The sequence below is a fragment of the Lacerta agilis genome, chromosome 3 (genome assembly GCF_009819535.1).
Source record: "Lacerta agilis isolate rLacAgi1 chromosome 3, rLacAgi1.pri, whole genome shotgun sequence".
Taxonomy (NCBI): domain Eukaryota; kingdom Metazoa; phylum Chordata; class Lepidosauria; order Squamata; family Lacertidae; genus Lacerta; species Lacerta agilis.
Genome location: NC_046314.1, coordinates 67,323,356 through 67,343,542, shown reverse-complemented (window position 1 = coordinate 67,343,542; position 20,187 = coordinate 67,323,356). Strand labels below are relative to the sequence as shown.

Below are 20,187 nucleotides of genomic sequence, written 5' to 3'. Positions count from 1 at the left end.
CGGGATCTGTTCTATAGCCCTGTTCACATCCTGAGCAAAACGCAACCCACAGCGCCGCTTCTGCGTATGCACGGGTCATGATTTGGCAGTTTTGCACATGCGTGTGATGTCATTTGACGTGTCTGCACATGCACCGCCGAACCTGGAAGTAACCCGTTCCGGTACTTCTGGGTTTGGCACGTTCATAAACCAGGCCATTCGCAACCTACAGCGATCGTATCTAGAGGTATGACTGTACAGTGTTAGAAATATAGGTTTTAGACCCTTTTATCCCATTTAGTCTGCTAGCAAACAGCGCTCCTCTCTTTTTATTCCTCTCGCAATGAACGGACCACTTACTGTTAAGTAAGTTTAAAATTCTTTACTTACAAAATGTTTTTAGGGTCAGATTCATGCATTTATCCCAGCAGTGGCAAGGAGAACACAGGCAGAATACTCTTGGGTTGTTGGCATCTGTCTGTCTCGGGAGACAATGGAGGAGTGTGCCTTTCGGGGGTGGGGAATATAGAAAGATAGCTTCAAACACATGCCCTAAGCCTGGAGCTTGCTTTGGCATGTCTGTCTTGGTCAGTTACATGGCAAAGAGAGAGAGGGAAGATGAAGAGAAGACTTCACTTCTCTGTCATAGGAGAAGAGGGGGTGTGATGGCTTATTCTAGGAATCCAGCTCTATTGTCTTAACCCCTTCAGTTCTATTGTCTTAACTTAACCCCTTGTCTTAAATTGAAAACAACCATTCCAGTCCCAACCACCCAAATAGCTTCCAAATTTCCAGAAATTTCAGCAATGCTTGTGAGGATTTGCTAACTGCATGACCCAATGAAATTTTCAGTTTTATCACTTCTGCTGTTGCTGCTATGTTGTACAAGAAAATCTGCCACGTGGGTGTTTTCCAGGGATATGTAGAGGGAAATTAAAAGAAAAATTCATAAATGTTCTGTTCAACCTTTATATTTCCCCTTATAAATCCTGTGTTAACTGTCACAATGTGACATCCAACAGTTCTGTCTAGATACTAAGGGAGCAAATATTTTACATTTTCTCTTATTAAATGAAATATTTCTGGCAGATGTTCAGGAAAGACTGCCAGAAGCAGCTAAGAATACAGCCACACAAGTCCAGAAAGTATAAATGGGTCATTATGCAGGTGACTATATCTTTGAGGAAGCTTTTAAAGCAAGCTGTCATATCCACAGATGAATTTGTCCCTGGGTCATTGTAAATATGAGTGTCTAGTGATGTCTCTCTGAATCAACCCGCCTTCTAGGCAAGAAAAATGAAGGTCACTTGCATTCAGTGATTCTTCAGCCACAATATGGGAAATGGAGGCTGCAATCCTATACCCACATGCCTGGGAGTTAGTCCCAGTGAACCCAGTGGGACTTACTTTTGAGTAGGCATGCACAGGATTGCACTATGAAATAAGGCATTTAAGGACATAGCACAAGTATTGCTATTTTTATGGCATATCCTGCTGTTGTCACTGCAGAACTTTAGGAAGGAGTGAGATAAGGTTAATTTATAGATAAAAAGCAAAGTGCAGAATGTGATCAGGTGGAGTTCTGCCATGTCCTTCAGAAAGTACAAAGCTTCATTCATTCTTCCTTGTTTGTACTTAAGGACACCCTGCTGCACGTATATATAACACGGAGACTTGAGTAGTGGATCTGACTAGCGCTACAAATTGCAGGAAGAATGATGCTCGGATCCTGCTTGTGTGCTTACCTTGGACATCTGGTTGGCCTCTGTAAGAACAGGATGCTGAACTAGATGGGTTCCTGGCCTGATCCAGGAGGGCTACTCTTAAGTTTTTATGCTTCCACGTTAGGATCTTTCACGTTGTTCAGAATTTGCAGTTCTACTATGCAGGTCTCTTCTGGGTGGTGGGGTGGGGCGGAGAGCAATTGCCAAAGGAAGATGTAAAGCCCACACACAGCTTGTGAAGTGCTCCCCAGCTGCTGCTTCCATGAGGAGCCCCTCAAAACTGACAACCTCTAATTGAAAAGTAATAGAGGAATTAACTTTGCAGTGTGGCACTGCAAACAGGAAATGGTAAGGCTTCATTAACCATGTCATCATTAGGCCACTCCTTCTGTCAGTTGTCTCAATTCTTAAGAAGAATATGAGAAGAGCCTTGCTTGATCAGGCCAGAGACCAATGTACTCCAGCATCCTGTTCTCACAGCGGCCAACCAGGTGCCCATGGCAAGCCTTCAAGCAGTACTTGAATGTGATAGCACGCTCCCTACTTGTGCTCCCAACAACTGGTATTCAGAGCCCTTCTGCCTCCGATACTGGAGGCAGTGCATAGCCCTCGTGGCCAGAAGTCCTCCTTGAATTTGTCTAATTCGTTAAAAAAAAATCCATGTTGGTGACCCTCACTGCATCTTGTGTCAAATTCCAGAGATGAGCTCTGTGTTGTGTTGTGTAAACAACAACTTCATTTTGTGCGTCCTGGATCTTCCAATATTCCGCTTTACTGAATGATGCTGGGTAATACTGTGAAAGGAGGAGATTGCATTTCCATTCAAAAGGTGGGTGGGGGCGGAAATGGTAAACCATAGATCTTTTGAGGTCTGAGAAAAAGGGGAAGAACTACAGGGAAAGCATAAGGGAGGGAGCAATGTTTCCACAATGATACTGTGTGTATGCTCTGTAAAACGTGAGTAAACACACAGTGGTCACACAGTAAATGTATAGTGTGGAAGTACCATGACTGTCTTGCAGGAATTGTTACCTAGAGTTAGTGGCCAACTGTGAGGCCATAGGAAGAATGGGTTGAGTATAGTCTGTGTGGTTTTCAACCTGGAGTGCTGTTATCACTCCATATCTGGTTTTTTTGGGAGAGCCTTTGGCAAACGTTAGCAGCAGAAAGACACAAATTGAGTACTTACCCAAATTGCAACTTGCTGAAACCAAAAGGTGGCAGGATTATTTCACAGTGGTGTGCTCAAAGGTATCTTCATCAAAAGTTAACAGATTGTCATGTTTCACTATTATAAGTGGGACGATAGAGTGTTCTGTTGAAATATGAAGTGGCGCTGAATTCTTTTTTTAAAAAAAGAAGAGCTTTTAATTTATTATTGTGAAGCTGAAAGCTAAGTCTTTCCTCATATTTATCTTGTGTATTTCTGGCTTCTTCCATACAGCTTGATTTGTATGTTGAACTGCTAGACTTCTTTTTGTAAAAATCCATTTTTGGTACGTATGTTGTGTTAACAGTGTGTATGAGTGAAGAAAAGTGTGATATAGAAAGAGGGCTATTGGTGTGTCCCTTCCATCTTTGCAGTTTGATTGAAGTACATATACTGCTGAAATGAACCTAGGCTCAACCATCAGTCTTGCCCATTTTCTTTCTTCCTCTCTCTTGACAGCAGCCACCAAATATGCGACGGAACCCCTCTCAAATTCCCCCGTTACTATTTATTTCTCTGTGGGGGCGTGCCGTGTACTCTTACACACCCACCCCACCTGTACTTCGAGGTCCGTCTAAACTGCCAACATTCCCCCCCTCCACTCGGGGTCCTGTAGTAACAAGGGTACTCCAATCCAGCTAATGTGCCCGGTTTTAGGCTTGGCTCTGGGCTACTGGGATGTAAAGTCCTTTTGGCCTATAGTCCAGGGCTTCACTCATGTTTGATCCCTCCCCGCTACTGTTACCCCAGCTCACAGGGCAACTATGTGGCACTTCTAGGCTTTTAGTCCCTGCACCCCTCCTTAGTGTAACTCCAGGACCTAACTTATCACCCTGTAAGTCTTTTGGTCCACTTCTCAGAGTTCACCCTCTTTTGAGCCCTCCTAACTTGCTGGATCAAATAATCGACAATACGTCTTGGCACAACATGAACAAGGCTTTATTTTTCATCAAACAAAACAGTCTTAATATTTCTTTTGTTTACAAGCTTAGTTACGATAGAGCATATCTTCCTTCAGTTGAACATCATTATTTCAAACCTAACCACCACTATCCTGGCCCCCACACCCTCTACCTTCCAGTCACCACTCTCCCTCCTCCCACCATAGGGGACCGTACCCCCCTTCCTCTGCCACTGTCTCTCAAATACACCCTAAATTTGCTGTCCCATTGTTGCTGTTTTTCATTAGTTTATTCTGTGTGCTTTGTTTCATTTGAAAGCTTAAAATGAGCTTTGTCACTCAATGGGTACTTCATATGGCACAATATTTCAGATAGTTGTCGTTCCCATTGTAGGGGAAAGTGTGTACAATGTGCCATTAAATGACATGTCTGTGTGCGCGCCAGCTTTTGCAGCATATACCACAGATGTGAAACTATAGCCAGGCACAGCTTCCTGTTGTGTGAGTGCATGCATGGATACATGCATGCTTCCTATATGATATGGAAGCAATACTCGGGTCATCATCTTGCATTGCCTCTTTTCCTCTTGACTACTCCTGAGAAGGCTCAGATTATTACTTTCCCCCCTTTTTAAAACTTGGGTGAGGCTTTTTGTGCCTTCTTTACTACAAGAGCAAGGGTCATGCTTGAATTATTGCGGGGGTGGGTGGGAGAAATGGGGGCACCCCCTCCAAGTTTAACTTTAAAATTCCCTTCTAAAAAGATTAGCAAAGACTTTGCAAAAAGACTTTGCTGACAACCACCCCTCTGTAATTTGAGCAGTAAACTGGAACATGCAGCTCCAGCAATAGAACTGTGTGTCATGACTTCAGATTATTCCCTTGCACCATAGGATATGTGGTGGAGAGGGAATTGTCTGAGAAGTCGAGCTCATAGGCCCCATGGGAGATAAAGCTACTTACATAGTTTTAAATTAGCATATCCTTTATTAGAATGTGTGACAGCCCTCAGCCGTACCATGGGTCCTGTGCCATGTGGGGGAGATCTGGCGAAACAGGGATACAAACAGGATTTCCTGGACCCAGGACTCTGTATGTGGATTGGGCCCCCTGCATTGCCCCCCTCCACACCACAGACAATCTGTTGACAAGAACTGTTGCATATGCATGTATTAACCTAGCCTATGTTTCATACTCCTGAGAGTGACAGCAAAATACCCACACAAAATAAACAAACCATTTGCCAACCATGACAAATAAAAACAAGCAAACATATTTACTCTATAGTTAGGTGCAGCTTCACCACTGTCTCCTGCAATGCCAGTGGATGCTCCTTGGAGGCAGGATCTGTCACCACCTCTACAGCTCCCCCAAGGCTGCCTCTTGGTGAATAGGCAATGCTGGTCTCCTCCCAACTTTGTTCCTAAGGTAGATCTTTACTCTCCCCCCATTATTTCTGATGTAGCTCTTCATTCACCACTTCTTCGCTGGCCAGGGAAGAGGGCATTTTGTGGTTCACCTCAGGTGCCAAAATGTCTTGGGTCAGCCCTGTACTCGCCTACAGTGCCCCCATCTTTCGAGGATTCAAGCTCAGCTTGCTTTTCCTCATCCATTTCACCACCGGGCCTAGGCAATGGTCCAGCGATTGCAATGCACTGCCCCTCCTGATTCAGATGTTTTTCGTCTTAAATAATTTTTATTATCCTGATTCAGATGTTACGGATAAATAGAGCTGTCCTCAGCAGACTGGTGCCACCTTGCCCTGAAACTCCTAATGACCATTCCCAACAGCTTCATGTAGATATAAATTGGCACTGGAGAAAAGATAGTCCCATACTGCACCTCATAGTGTAGCCACCAGGGGCCCTTGAAGTTTTTACCCTTAATGTGGCCATCTTTTGCACACATTTGTGAGTGTGAGCTCTACTGAACACAGCGGGACTTACTTCCAAGTGATCATACATTGGCTTGGAGCCTTGGGCTGTATCTCGTGTCTAGAGCCAAAACCTTCCACACACCAGCTAGCACATTTATCTTCCTAGTAGTCAAAAGAGATTTGTCATTCTGAGAAATGGTTGCACTCTAAATCTGTTTCCTTTTGTTGATTAAACTTTCTAGGTGATGAGTAGTGGGAAGGGAAGGGACATCTCCCCGTTTGTTATACTTGCGGGCCATGTTTCATTTCAATGAATAATAATCTACAGGCGCTCCTCTGGGCAGGACAAGAGGCTCCTTCTGCAAGAGCCGTGTGCGTCTTAGCAGAGGGGAAGGAAAAGATGCTCCAACAAGGGCTTTTTTCTGCAGATTGGCTTCTGCTGAAAGCCAAGTGTGTATTGGTTGGGGAGGGGTCTGCTTGACGGGGCTTTGAGAAGGACCGAGGGAAGCAGCCCCCTTTTCTCTCTCCCTCCGCCGCTTTGCAAGGAAGTGACCGAGAGGAGCGTCAGCGAAGGAGCCCGTTTTCCCTCTCCGAAAGGGACCCACCCCGAGGGCGGAGCCTGCCTTTCTTCCACTCGCCGCTCGTGTCCCGCCTTTCCTTTCGCCCAGCGCCGATGCCGAGGGCTGCCTTGCACCAGGTACGTGTCCGGCAACTCTTCTTCGCAGCTTCCTTCTGGGGAAGTTGGCGTTGGTGTGCAGGGCGGGTGGGCAGCCCTGGTCCTCTCTGAGCGCAGAAGCGTCTCCAATGGACGCAAGTCAGGCGATGGAGAAACCGTCGCTTGCTTAAGTCTCAGGAGGGAGAGGGTTTGGGTGCTTTGGAGCCGGCTGTGTCCGTGGAAAGAGCTCTCTCGCATTAGTGGGATTTTCCTCCTTCTCTCCCGCGTCCCGTTCCTCCCCTCAAACACTCCATATCTCCATTCATTGTGTGGGGCAGGGGGAGGCCAGGCAGCTGAAGGCAACGAGCATCTTGTGCGCCTTGCAGCATGCTCCGCTCCAGCTTCCCTTCTTCCCCCCCCCCGTTTCCATGGAAACACCAAACCATCGTCACCATATAGACTTCAGAATGACACCCGGCAAGGTCCCCCGTGTGTTTCGGATGGGTGCCTTTGTGTCAGGGTGGGACACGCGTTGGTTGCCTTCTCACGTTCGGCGAGGAGAAGGTGGGGGAGGGAACGGGGTTGCCCAGGAAACCAGACATTTGTGACGGCCGCTTTGCTGAATTTGCTTTGCCCTCCACCAACAGGAGGTGGTGGTTGTCTAAAATAATTAGGTATGGCTAATGAATTGCAACAGGGTGCTCAAGGAGACGCAGCTTGTCTCTCCCCAGATCGTTGCTTCCACATTTTACAGCCAAGGGAGGAAATGGTCGGTGGGAATTGCCGCTTGCCTGTGTCAAGTTGTGCCTGAATGAAGGGGCTTTTCTTGCCTCTGTCAAGAATGTTTGCTAGTGCTGCTTAAGACCAGGGTTGAAGAACCTGCAGCTGCCCAAATTTTGTTTCACTCCCGACTCTACTCAGCCCCAGACCCCCGGCCCATGATCAGGGATGATTGGAGTTGCAATCCATTGATAACTGCTGGACCACTAACCCTCTCCCTGAGTTAGACTAAGGTGGTGACATAGCTGTTGGAGCAGATGTTTAGGTCCATTGGGCACTGCAGTTCTACAGAATAAAATTTGCTTCCAATATGTACAAACAAGAAGAGGATAGTCTCTCTTGTAAGAAGCCTTATTTCTAAGAGTGTGAGTTACTGCTGCTGCTGCTATTTGTTGCTTGGATCTACTTATACCTCCATAAGAGCTAGTTTGTCACTGAAAGGTTTTGATCTCGAAAACGCTTGGAAGCCCCCCTGTCATCCTTCCCCCTTTTGTATTGACCCATCAATGCAAACGTGTGAAAGATTCCAACTTTAGGATAAAATTATGTTTTGTGGATATTTATAAACTGATCTTACTGTGTCTGTTTTTTTAAAAAAAACAAATCGTTAGGCATTTTTATACTTTTATTCAGCATTTTTTGTAAAATGTAACAAAAGTGGCAAAGCTACTTATTTATTGTTGTGTGAGCATTCATGAAAGAGAAACATAAAGTGGATAATGTAGGGGTTGGCTGTTCTTTTGGGTCAGAATTGTGTGTGTGATGGACATTAAAATACAGAGTATGACCTGAAAGTGGTCATGTCACACCTCCATCACCTAACAACTATTAAAAATTGGCAATTGACACCCACAGGCTTTTCCTGTGAGGTTTGCCAAAACTTCATCTTCTCAATGGCATGTAAGGTATTATGGATAGATAAATGGAATCTTTAGTAGTCTGCTATTAAAAGTAGTTTGCTATTTATTAAAATGTCTTTATTTTTACTTTTTTTTCTTTACAAGCTAAACATTTTTTTAAATCTATGGTCTTACGACAGGTGCTAGCTTTTGTTCTGAACATCGTCATCATTATTTAAATAGAGATTGCATATGAAAATTGTGAAGTTTGAGTGGGCTTGTGATAGTTTATTGGTGCATGCTGTATGCTATAGTTCCAACTGTGTGACAAAGTTGCAAAGTATACAGTTATTTAGGAAAATATTGTGGCAGCTCCCTTCTTAGTTTCCATTCTAGACAGAATCTATTTGAAACGTTCAGCTTGAACAAGAGCTGAGGTTAGTTGATTTCCCAGGAAATCTGTTGGCCTAAGTGACTTCAAGCTTTCTGATGTATAAGCCAGACTGGTATTTTGTTCTTTATTGCTTCTGAGGAATTTGGGTCAGGCTGACTTCAATGTTTGTAGAGATGCAGCACACTTTGTCAATGACGTCTTCTGAACCTTTTTCCATTAAAAAAACCCAGGGAACATGTCCTCTAGGTGGAATAGTAGGTGTGGACTTGCAAAATGTACTCTATTTATTTTTTAAAGTTGCATTTCTCTCACTTCTTACCAGATGAAGACTAACCATATATAATGCTAAAACTTTATATCGTGTGTATGTATTCACACACACACACACACACACACACCAAGATATATACAGCCAACAACAGCCCTCACCCCCCCCCCAATATAGCATTGAACAAATTGCCATTCATCAGAGCATGCATGACAGCTGCTTTTAAATTGCTTCCTATTTTAGCTGTCCCTATACAGAAAACTCTTTGTCCAATATATATGGCAAGCTTAATGCATACAATCTTCTTCTTGCCCAGGGTTCCATAAATCCACTTGGCAGCAGCAATCACCCCTGATTCTGCCCCACATTTCCAACACAAAGATTGTTTTCATGAGGGGCTACTACATGATGTGAGGCGTTGCTGGCAGTGTTCAAAATTAGCCAGGCGCCAGGCACATTTTGCACCTGGCTATCCGCCACTTGTGATCAAGTGAAGATGCCTAGGCGCCACCTGGAGTCCTGGGTCCAGTTCTGGGTGCCACAATTTAAGAAGGATATTGAGAAGCTGAAACATGTGCAGAGGAGGGCAACTAGGATGACCAAGGGTCTAGAAGCCAAACCTTATGAGGAATGGTTGAGGGAGTTGGTTATATTTAGCCTGGAAAAGAGGAGATATGATACCCATCTTCAGATATCTCAAGGGCTGTCACACGGAAGATGGAGCAATCTTGTTTTCTCCTGCTCTGGATGGTAGGAACTGAGCCAGTGGATTCAAGTTACAAGAAAGGGGATTCTGACTAGACATCAGTAAGAGCTTTCTGATGGTAAGACCTGTTTGACAGTGGAACAGACTCCTTCAGAAGGTGGTGGACTCTCCTTCCTTGGAGGTTTTAAAGCAGAGGTTGGAGGGCTATCTGTCATGGATGTTTTAGTTGAGATTCCTGCATTGCAGGGGATTGGACTAGATGACCCTTGGTATCCCTTCCAACTTTACAATTATATGATTCTATGATTAAGATATTATAGTGAAATAGAGCTGAGTGTCATAAGCATACTGATAGCAATATGCTATCATTAGGAAACTCCCTAATGATCATTCCGTTCCCAACAATTTCATGTAGATATTAAATAGCACTGGAGACAAGAGAGTCCCCATAGTGTAGCCACCAGGAGGCTCAAAAGCAATGCTATTCTCTGCGACTTGTTCCTAAAGGCAGGATTGGAACCGGTGTAATACAGTCAGTGCTGGTCCCAAGGCTAACTACTTGCATGCATGCCAACACACACACACACACACACACAGAGAGAGAGAGAGAGAGAGAGAGAGAGAGAGAGAGAGAGAGAGAGAGAGATGTCTTGTAGAAAAAATGAAAATCACAAAACTTGAAACTAAATTTATTTTAATTTGCTAGTAATACAACGAGCAATTAGCTATCGGTGGTGTATATTAACAAAGGCCACAAAGTTTTTGTATGACAAAGTTTACTAAGAGGATAAAATAGGTGGTTCTTAGGAAAAAGGGTTTTACCCTCATAAGTAAGTTTTAATAAATCTTATTGTAACATTCTTTTAAGAGCTATAGCCTTCTGCTGGTGATATCTGTCAAGAAGCATCATGTCTTTCTGTTGGGCATGGCAGCAGAGGGGAAGGAAAGGAAGAAGCACATAGTGTTCACAGTATTGACCTTGAAAGTGAAATGAAGAGCTAGCATTGGAAATAAAGCAATAGGTAGTGTTGTGCAGCTCTTATAGAAAGTAAACATGATCCCCTTAACTTGTGGGTGTTCAGATGGTGGGGGGACACAAACTCCTTTAACACTTATTGTTTGGAAATGGCAACATATCTATGTTCAAGTTTCTGAAGTGGAGTTTTAATGGGGAAAGTGTAGAAATAGATCCTATTTTAAACTATTTCATATATTTCCTATCCAAGGTTTTAGAGTCTGCAGAGGTAAACAATTTAAAGTGCTTTTTCAAGTGGTTCCTTTTTGGTCTTGTCGGTGCCGTGTCATTGGCAGCTAAGAGCAGAGGTCTGAAAATGTTTGCCTGTTTTATCAAAATGCATGCAGTGTCCTCTTATCAGGGTCTGCATCCATTATGGGTGTTAGTAACATGTATCTTTGTGTGTGTGTGTGTGTGTGTGTGTATCTGAAAAATGTCACATTTTCTTTTCTTTTCTTTTTTAATGCCATTTCTACCTTTTTAGAACAAAGTTTTAAAATGTAGCTTTATATAGCTGCTTTCTATACTGTACTTCCCATATTTCCCTCCATCTGTAAAAAACAACAACCCCTGCTATAATCTGGAACGTATGTTGAAGGGTATGACCCAGTGACTGTAGACTACCCCATAACTAGTGCTACATTTCAGAGACGGCCCCAATATTGCTATGTATCATCTAATGTTAATTTTGTGAGATTTGCCACGGACGTGGAAAGTGGAACGCATCTGTAATAGCTTTTTGTGAGGGTGACATTTAAATACGTTGCTGCTCTCAGGTAGAAAATACCGGGTAGTTGGATTCAGCACAGTAACACGAGTTTAACCTTTTAAAAAACAAACGTTTTCTCATCTTTTTTGCAGTTAACTTTCCGAATTGTTTGGATTGCTTTCTGGAGGCTTTGCATTGCCACCTTAAATCATGGACATCGCTGGGTTTCTGAAGTCTCAATTCATTTGCCACCTTCTTATCAGTTATGTATTTATAGTGTCGGGACTGATAATCAACTTCATTCAACTCTTCACATTAATCCTCTGGCCGTTCAACAAGCAACTTTTCAGGAAGGTCAATTGCAAGCTGGCTTATTGCATTTCAAGCCGTAAGACATTTTTATACCTTTTATTTCTGTTGTGTTGTGGGAGGGTGAATTTTAAATGCGTAAAGCATTCCATGTTGCTTTTGCCAGATGTGTGTTGGGGCATATGTTTCATTCTGCTTTTGGGGGAGTGGGCAAGGAAGAATCTCCTAGTTGTTCCTAAATAAATAACATGATTGTGCCACACAGAAAAGGCACGCACAGAAGCCATGTAGAAGTGTCTTCCAGGTTTGGCAACAGTGCCAAGTTTTACTGTGATTATGAAGATAGTGATGAATAACTTCTACAAATCACAGGATGAATTTCTTTGGATACCACAAAGGCTAATGCAGTTGCATTTGTTACAGCCGTATAAAATATCACAAAGTACTGAGCAATTACATTATTGTTGCTTTTGGGTTTCCCTCGGATGAACATAGGTTGGTCCCCCCCCCCCTCTCTAATGGTTAGGCTGCAGATAGTTGGGCTTCTTTTCTTCCCACACTCTGCTCTCCTCAATTTCCTAAGTATATATTATTGAGCAGTCTCCCCTTTCTACTCATGGAAACCTTTGTTATTGACAGAGGGTTCCAACTGGATACATCTCTACAGATTTGCACAATGAGGGCTTTTCAGTCTATGTTTCAAACACAATTGGATTAGAAAAATGAAACTGTTCTGCATTATTGTTGTTGAATTCCAGGTTCTAAGGATTTTCTGCCATTCTGTTTTTGGCTTCTAAATATCACAGAACGACTCTAAGCAACAAAGCATCCATGCAGAGTGTCTGTGAGTGGGCATGTACTATGCACATGTGTTACAATCACATACCACTGTGCAGTTCAAAAAATTTCTTTTAAAAAAAAACCCAACGACCTTCAACAGCCTAGTTAGGAGATAGGTTATGAGCTGCCAGCAGTGCTAACTTTCTAACAAACTCTATCTTCTGTGATAGCTTTAATGAAGCAAAGTAAGAGATTGCCACAAGGTATGTCCAGCCCATGGAAACAACAAAAGTGGTTTGAAGCCATTTTATCACAAGGAGGAGCTGGTGGGATCCAGGGGACACACACAACTGCCTCAGTCTCTTAACCCTGGTTAAATGGCAGCCTACATTCTAGTTGCATGAGTCCTCAATTGGCTGCTTTAGAAAATGCCCCCCCCCACTCCCAAAGAAACCTTGAACTCAAGGGAATCTTCCTCTATCTGAAACAGTCTCTCTCTAGAGAGACAGACAAGAGCTGAGGTCTGTGAGTAATCTCTATAGCGGGTAACAGGCTCCCTGGCGGCCACTTTCAGAGGAGTGGTTTTTCTCTCCCACAGCCTGCTTTGATGGCAGGTGTGTGCTTGCCTTTCTAAGAGAACCAAAGGATGTGTGTGTGTGTGTGTGTGTGTGTGTGTGTGTAGCATGGGTGTTAGTTGTCTTGGTTCCTAATTTTCTTTCTGAATAAATAAAGACAACACCAATAGCTATTCTTGTGTGCTTCAAAGGGATGCTATTAAACCTCTGAATCAAATTATGTACTGTACAAATTATGACATTTGGATGGATGCGATGAAATCATTCTCCAGTGAGTGGCAAAGCTCCTTGGTCTTAACCAGGGGCTGAGTGGAGAGTTTAGAATACTTGCTCTTGGAGGAGGAAAAAATAGAAAAGGGAGTGATGGTGAAAAGAATAATTTTTGCAACAGGTTTTTTGAAACTCCAGTAGAATAATGGTTAAACAAATAGTTAAGTTGACCAATAAAAAGGGAATAATCTTTAGAAGATGTGGAGTATCAAAATTACCTCTCACAATAATGTGACATATGGCTGTTTAAATACTGATGGCAGAGTATTACCAGGGTTGGAATATGCTGAATTAAGTTTTTGTATACGAAGCTTGAAATGGAGACTATTAAACCTATTCATAGGTAATTTATAGTCTGCGGGTGAGCAATGAGGAAGCAAAGTCTGTAGTTGAAATCATGTTATGTGGAAAGTAAAATCCAAAGCAAATACTGAAGAAACCCGAGAAAGTTCTCTCTCTCCTCAAGCTTAGAGCCAGAAAATGGCAAGGGAAATGTAAAGTGGTGCAAGGACTATTTTTTCTTTGCTGTTTCTATGTTTTCTAGAGTGTCTAGAAATCCCCCCCCCCCCGTGTGCGCTTGCTGAGAGACACACAGTGACACTACTTCATGTGTCTGGGATTTGAGAAGCAGGATCGTTAGAGGCTTGGACCAGTCTTAATATATCTCTCCTTTTAACAAAGTGCATAAAAGAGGTGAGGGCTGAAGGAGCTGAGTCTACTTTCAGCGTCTTTCTGTGAGAGTGAGTTAGTGTATGAGCCTACTTGGGGCATAGTGCAAATTGTCATAGTTTTTCATAGATTAAAGTATTTTGGAACAACTTAATGAAAGGGCACAACACCTGTTTCTCTTGTGATAGGGCTAGGTATTTTTGTCATTTTTGTTATCCCCCAAATTCTCTTGTGTCTTGAACACATTCCTAAAATAACAAAGGTGTTTTTGCCACCTTAAACAGCGGCATAAGGTTTAGTGGACTGTTGTCCATGAGAACATGAGCCATAATAAATCTTTTCATCTTTAAGGTGCCGTAAGTCTGGAGCATAAAAAGAAAAAAAGCTACCCCTCTGGGAAATGAGATTCCTGCCACTGGCCTAGTCCTTCAGTGTCCTCAGAGGATTTTTCTTTTGAAGTAAGTGTACAGTACATAGCAAGAAGGAAACTGGCCAGTAGAACAATGGGAAGACATTCTTTCTGAATTACTAGTGTGTGGGGGGAAGCAAGTCAGGAGAAATCCTATGCTTGCTACTCAGCTACCCAACCAGGGACAGAGAAGAGAACTGCTGCTGCAAGAATATGAATCTTTTTTTTTTTTAAAGCAGGTGGTGGCAGGCAGGCAGGGGAGTAGGTTTGCAAGAGTAGAGTGAGTGAGTGGGAGTCCCTGTGTTTGGGCCCTCCTCAGACCTGATTTTTTATTATTTAATAAATTTATATACTGCCCTTCATCTGAGAATCACAGGGTGGTTTACAGTATACCCCTAGATATGATTTAGCCTATTGAATTTTCATGTTCTTTGGGGATCTGTCATTAAGTTAGCCAGTGTACTCGCTGGAGCTGTTCAAGAACTGAAATTGTTTGTAGAATGGTTTTCTGAAGGGGGTGGGGGGGAGAAAACATGGCTGAATGCTAATTTTTACAAATACTTCTCTGTGTCAATCTGTTAATCCAGATGATTGCACAAAGTATCTGTTTGAAAAGGAATGTGAGATCATTCTTCTGAGCCTGCACAAACTCACTGGTCAGATTTCCACACCCCACACTAGAATGGGGTGGTGTCTGCCGTGATGTAGTGTACTGTGCTACTTGGCACAAACAACCAGAATTGGCAGCAAGCAGCATAGATCTGCACTTGTTGCAGGCTTTGCTGCCTTTCCACACTGGGTATTCTGAAACATCTGGTCTTCTGTTTCAGTGGCTAATTTTCCTTTTCACCCCATCCATCCACTCCTCTTATAGGGACTCAATTGGAAAATTTTATATCATATTTTTAGAATGTAATTCTTCCATTTTGATTTAGGAATTGAAGAAATAAGATGATGATGATGATGATGATGATAAGTACTAAAAATGGAACTCCAGTGCATTGTTGATGTTGTTCAATTGCCTGGCACTCAGTTTTGTGAGTGCATATCAGATTTCCTTATTGTTCATTGTAACAGTGCCTGTAATGTGAATAGAGAAGAAAAACACATTGTTGCACAAATGAGAGGATCGTCTTTTGCTTGCCAAGTATTTATTTAGAGTTATTTTCCTGTTTGACCTCTTCTACACACACCTTAGTTGAAAAATGTTTTAGTCTTTCCAAATTATCTGTTTTATTTTTGGCATTAGGTAGACTACTTTCTTATTTGAGCTTATATTTGTATATTGGCATGGTTAAAACTAAATGCTTGATTTGGAAGCCTTTAGGTATTGAGAGGACTTGATCTCTGACTGAAGTTTGCTAGGTGCATTTAAAACACTGTGACATTCTGCTTGCCTTCCTTCTGTCTCCTTTGGATATATATTTAGTGCTAAATAAAAAGGTAAGTTTTTTAAAATGGGGTTTCACCTACTGCATAAGGATTCAGGAGGATCTAATAAGCCCCTACTTTAAATAGGATTGGGAAACAAAGAAACATAAAGGAAAAAAACCAATTCTTAATTAGCACAAGGCTCCCACCTGCCTTCTGGTGGCTTATCTTGATTACATGGCTGCATGGGGGTTACCCTAAACTATCAGGGATGCGGATGGCGCTGTGGTCTAAACCACTGAACCTCTTGGGCTTGCTGATCAGAAGGTCGGCGGTTCGAATCCCCAGGACGGGGTGAGCTCCCATTGCTCGGTCCCAGCTCCTGCCCACCTAACAGTTCAAAAGCACATTAAAGTGCAAGTAGATAAATAGGTACCACTCTGGTGGGAAGGTAAACAGCATTTCCGTGCGCTCTGGTTTCTGTTGCAGTGTTCCGTTGTGCCAGAAGTGGTTTAGTCCTGCTGGCCACATGACCTGGAAAGCTGACCCACATGATGCCGGCTCCCTCAGCCTGAAAAGCGAGATGAGCACCACAACTCCATAGTCGGCTTTGACTGGATTTAACCTTCCAGGGGTCCTTTACCTTTACCTTGCCTTACCCTAAACTATCAAAGCATCCCAACATGTTATCAGCCTCAATCTTATGCTGATGGAAAGGAAGGAAGTGGATTGGGGTCAAAGGGAGAAATGTGTATAAGTGCCTGTGTTCTATCTAAGCATGTAAGAGCATTGGTGTGTGTAGGGGGAGGAATTGTGTGTATTAATGACTCTGGGCTTATGAATCATAGAGGACCATCTAGTTCAACCCCCTGCAATGCAGGAATATGCAGCGGCCCCTTAAGGGGATCAAACCCTCAACCTTGGTATTATCAGCACCACACACGCTCTAAGCAACTTTGTGAGGTTGCCTGTTTGGTATATCACTGGATTGGCGTTCCTTTATTTTTCAGGGAAGTTTTGTGAACTTTTCTCCTCCTCTCTCATTTTTTACATTTCCTTCTGTTCAACTTTGAAATCTCTCTCTCTCTCTCTCTCTCTCTCTCTCTCTGTAGCATCAGGAATGAGATTTCCTAAATGGTATTTTATCCCAGTTATATTCTGTTTGTTTGTTTGTGTGCGTATTTTGAAAGCATACTGAAAATCTGTAGCGTATATTCCCCACAATACCATCTGGTTGACTTCTCTGGAAATAGCTATTTTCAGATCAATTGCTTGCTGGGAAGTTGTTATGAAAAGGTTTTCCATCTCAGTGTAGCGGTGATCTCAGGCGATGTCTGCAGCCAGCCAGATGAAGCTTTTAATGAAAATGGTAGTTTTTCTGGGGAATGGGAAGGGTGTGCCCAGCATACGATTTGGCTTACCTAAAATGTCTCTCTCCATATCATAACAGGGTAATAAAATATGGTGCTCCAAAGCTTTTAGAATATTGGAAATTATGAGCAAATGGGAATCTCCTTTTTGTGCTCTAAAATGCATTCTAGTCCCTGCCATACTACATGACATAAATGGAACAACCAAAATGGAAAATTCTTCAGGGTAAATTTATTTATGTAGATGTAGAGCCATTCATGCTGAAGAAATAAGTTAGGCTAGGCATGGCAGTAGTACATGTTATGTCTAGTGGTGTTACTTGTGACATTTGAAGTGGCAGAGCTGAAGAGTAGTTAAACTCAGCCAGTCCTCCCTTAAGGTAGTAAGAAAAGGTTAGTGGAATGCTTGAAATATTTGTAGTTGGAGCAAACATATGTTCCACTTTGTGCAATCTTCTGAAAAGGTTTATTTGGCTGTTTTTAGGAATTTGGAAAAAAAAAAGCCTGCCAACTTCCAAGATCTATTTTCTAGTTATGCCACATTAATTCTGGCTTAAAGAATGGAAAAAGGAGGCCAGCTCTTCAAATGTATCTAAATTGTTCAACATAGCTAAGATAATTTATGTCGGCTAATTAGGCGCTGTCCTAGTTTAACTCTGTGAAGTTGTCTCTTTCTCTTCTTTTCCCTGTGAGTTCTTATAAGAAAGTGTTGCTCATCAACTTGGAGGCAAAACTGCTATTACAGAATCATGTATTCATCTCGATACAGTGTGTCTTGCTTAAGCTTCCTACTTTTCTGCTGCCCTGCCCTCTGGAACCCTTTTGCCATAGCTTTTGCCTGCACTCTGGAGTTTTTGCACCAGGGCTTGTATGAATCAGAAATAGTGTCCAACTGGTGAAAGGGTGAGGCGGCAGTACCTTTCTGGAGTACAAAAGTTATTTGGGAGTCCTTTCTTCCTCCATTGACCTTGCGCAGGCCATACTTGTGAGCTGGTTTATAGAACTGAAATAAATATCCCGTGTCTTTTATGTGCACATGCATGTGTGAGAGTTATTACTTAAATATATGAGTGTTGTGCTTGAAGCTAAAGTTTGTATCCACAATAATCTGAGAGGAAATTGGGCAATCGGATATCTTTCTTTAAAACCATTACTTGAAGTCAGTGGTAGTAAGCTCCTGGACTGTGTTGGTTTTGAAGACGCTCATCTCCCCCACTCCACCCCATGTGCACAGTGAAGGTTTGACTATAAATAATAAGGTTTAATTAATGCTCCTTGAATTTTTTATCCCTTAAAAAAAATAACTGACTGGAAATGCATCCGTGCTGTTGCATTTTTCTTGTACTCTTTTCTCATTCATGGGCTCATAGATAAACTGAATAAACAACAATTACTTGGCAAATAATTACTCATCCCTGAAGGCGCTGATTGAATACAGCAGGGGAGCACAAGTTGCAGTGGTAAAAACATTATTTGGCTGGTAGGGTGGATGTAGAAAGCAGGAGAAGGAAGCTGAACACTTTCCTGTGTTTTGACACATACTGGTTTAGGACACAACAGGGAACAGCAATGCATCTGGCCGAAATACCACACGATTTAATGTGGTATATAGTCTTCCGAGGGTGCCTTCCACATTACATTTAAACACATGCATTTTGTTTTTTAACTGCTCTTCATTACATCCCTTGTTTAAAACACTAGCCATGCCCAGGAACTACATGTGATGAGGATTACTTGGGAGGAGTACGTACAAGGAAGCCCTGCACACCCAGAATACAACCTTCACCCTATTTTCTGCCCTTCATGAGAATGAGGCTGAAGGTCTGAAGCGGTGAGCCTCAGTTAACAGCTAAAGACTTTGAGGCAGACAAATCCAGGGAGAGTTGTTATATTTATTTAATTAACCTACATATCACTCTTCAACAGAAGATATCAGGGTGGTTTTATAATAAAATATTTATTCTTTTTTTTAAAAAACAACAACAGTTGAAGCAGTGGCAGCTTTTCTATTCTTTTTTTGTGGATGGTATACAAAATGGAATTTTTGGCTATGACAGCATCTTCCCTTGTCCTCTCCCCATTTTTTGTAAGTTCTCCTTCACTGTGTTCAAAACATTCACCTCAATACCTGGAGTGTGGGGGATGATGGTAGCTTGTACGACACACACATGCTAATAATCCAGTAGAATGCAAGTTTAAAATGCAACATGAAGAGCAAAGCCGCCAGGTAAGCAAACGGATAAATATGAATCCCTTAATTTTGAGACCTGAATCATTCATGGTACTAAATTTGTGTCTGTTCAAATAAAAAGTCTTCTAAGCTTTGGCATAATGGAGTATGTGGGCTTCCTGTTTATGGTACCCACTTTCTTTTGCTCCCCCCTTCTGATGAAACTTGAGTACAAAGAGTGCTGTTTACAAAAGGATAATTACCGGTATGCAGTCATTTTACTATTCTGCAGAGTAACACCTGATTTAAATGTCTTTTTTTTTCTCAAGTGCACTTGAGAGAACTATTTTGAGCTTCAGTTGGGGTTGATATTCTACGTGGCTTTAATCCTTAGTAGGGGAAATGCTTTTTGTTTTGCTTTTTTGCATTCACGGTTTTTTTCGGGCACTAAAATAAAATGTTGTTTGAAGTTTCTGTATCCAAGTTCTGAAGAAGGCTATTCGTGCCGACTCTTGACAGTGTACATTTTCACGTCTGAACACCCTTTTGATACATTTTTGAAATACGTACCAAAATATTAAATATCTATAGTAAGCTGATGGCAAATGTCCCTTTCTTGGGAAAGATGCTTGAGGGAAGTGGTGGGCAAGCAGATCTAAGCACTCTTAGATGCGACTACGGTAATTTTCTAAATCTGCTTCTTTTGGTCTGGTTTTGGCAGTGAGGGGGGGGGAACCATTTGTTGCCTAGTGGGCTTCCTTCTATCAGGAGAAAGATGTGGGGAAGGTGACCCTTTTGATTTCTCCTTGATCTTTTAGTGGTTTCTGATGCTATTGATTTTCATATCCACCAGGAACAGTTGTCTGAGGTGGCAGTACTGCATTGCAATGGTTCCATTTACAGTGGTATATCTAGTTATGAACTTAATTCGTTCCAGAGGTCTGTTCTTAACCTGAAACTGTTCTTAACTAGAGGCGTGCTTTCGCTAATGGGGCCTCTTGCTGCCGCTGCGCCGCCGGCACACAATTTCCATTCTCATCCTGGGGCAAAGTTCTCAACTCGAGGTAACTCTTCCAGGTTAGCGGAGTTTGTAACCTGAAGCGTTTGTAACTCGAGGTACCACTGTATACCTGGATGGCTGTCTCCAAAAGACTGTGCTGGGGAATTTCTGCTTGACCCCATGGCATTTGCATTTTTGGGTTCTGTCT

General features: G+C 42.4%; 1 protein-coding gene across 1 annotated transcript in view; it reads left to right on the top strand.

Moving 5' to 3' along the window:
• The first annotated feature begins 10,215 nt into the window (after positions 1 to 10,215).
• Positions 10,216 to 20,187, top strand: part of AGPAT4 (1-acylglycerol-3-phosphate O-acyltransferase 4) — a 30,432-nt gene continuing 20,460 nt past the window's right edge. The window contains exons 1-2 of the mRNA XM_033144125.1: positions 10,216 to 10,354; positions 11,209 to 11,444. Of these exons, the coding sequence (XP_033000016.1) occupies positions 11,267 to 11,444 (178 nt within the window). The 5' untranslated portion in view covers positions 10,216 to 10,354; positions 11,209 to 11,266. The remainder of the gene's footprint in view (positions 10,355 to 11,208; positions 11,445 to 20,187) is intronic.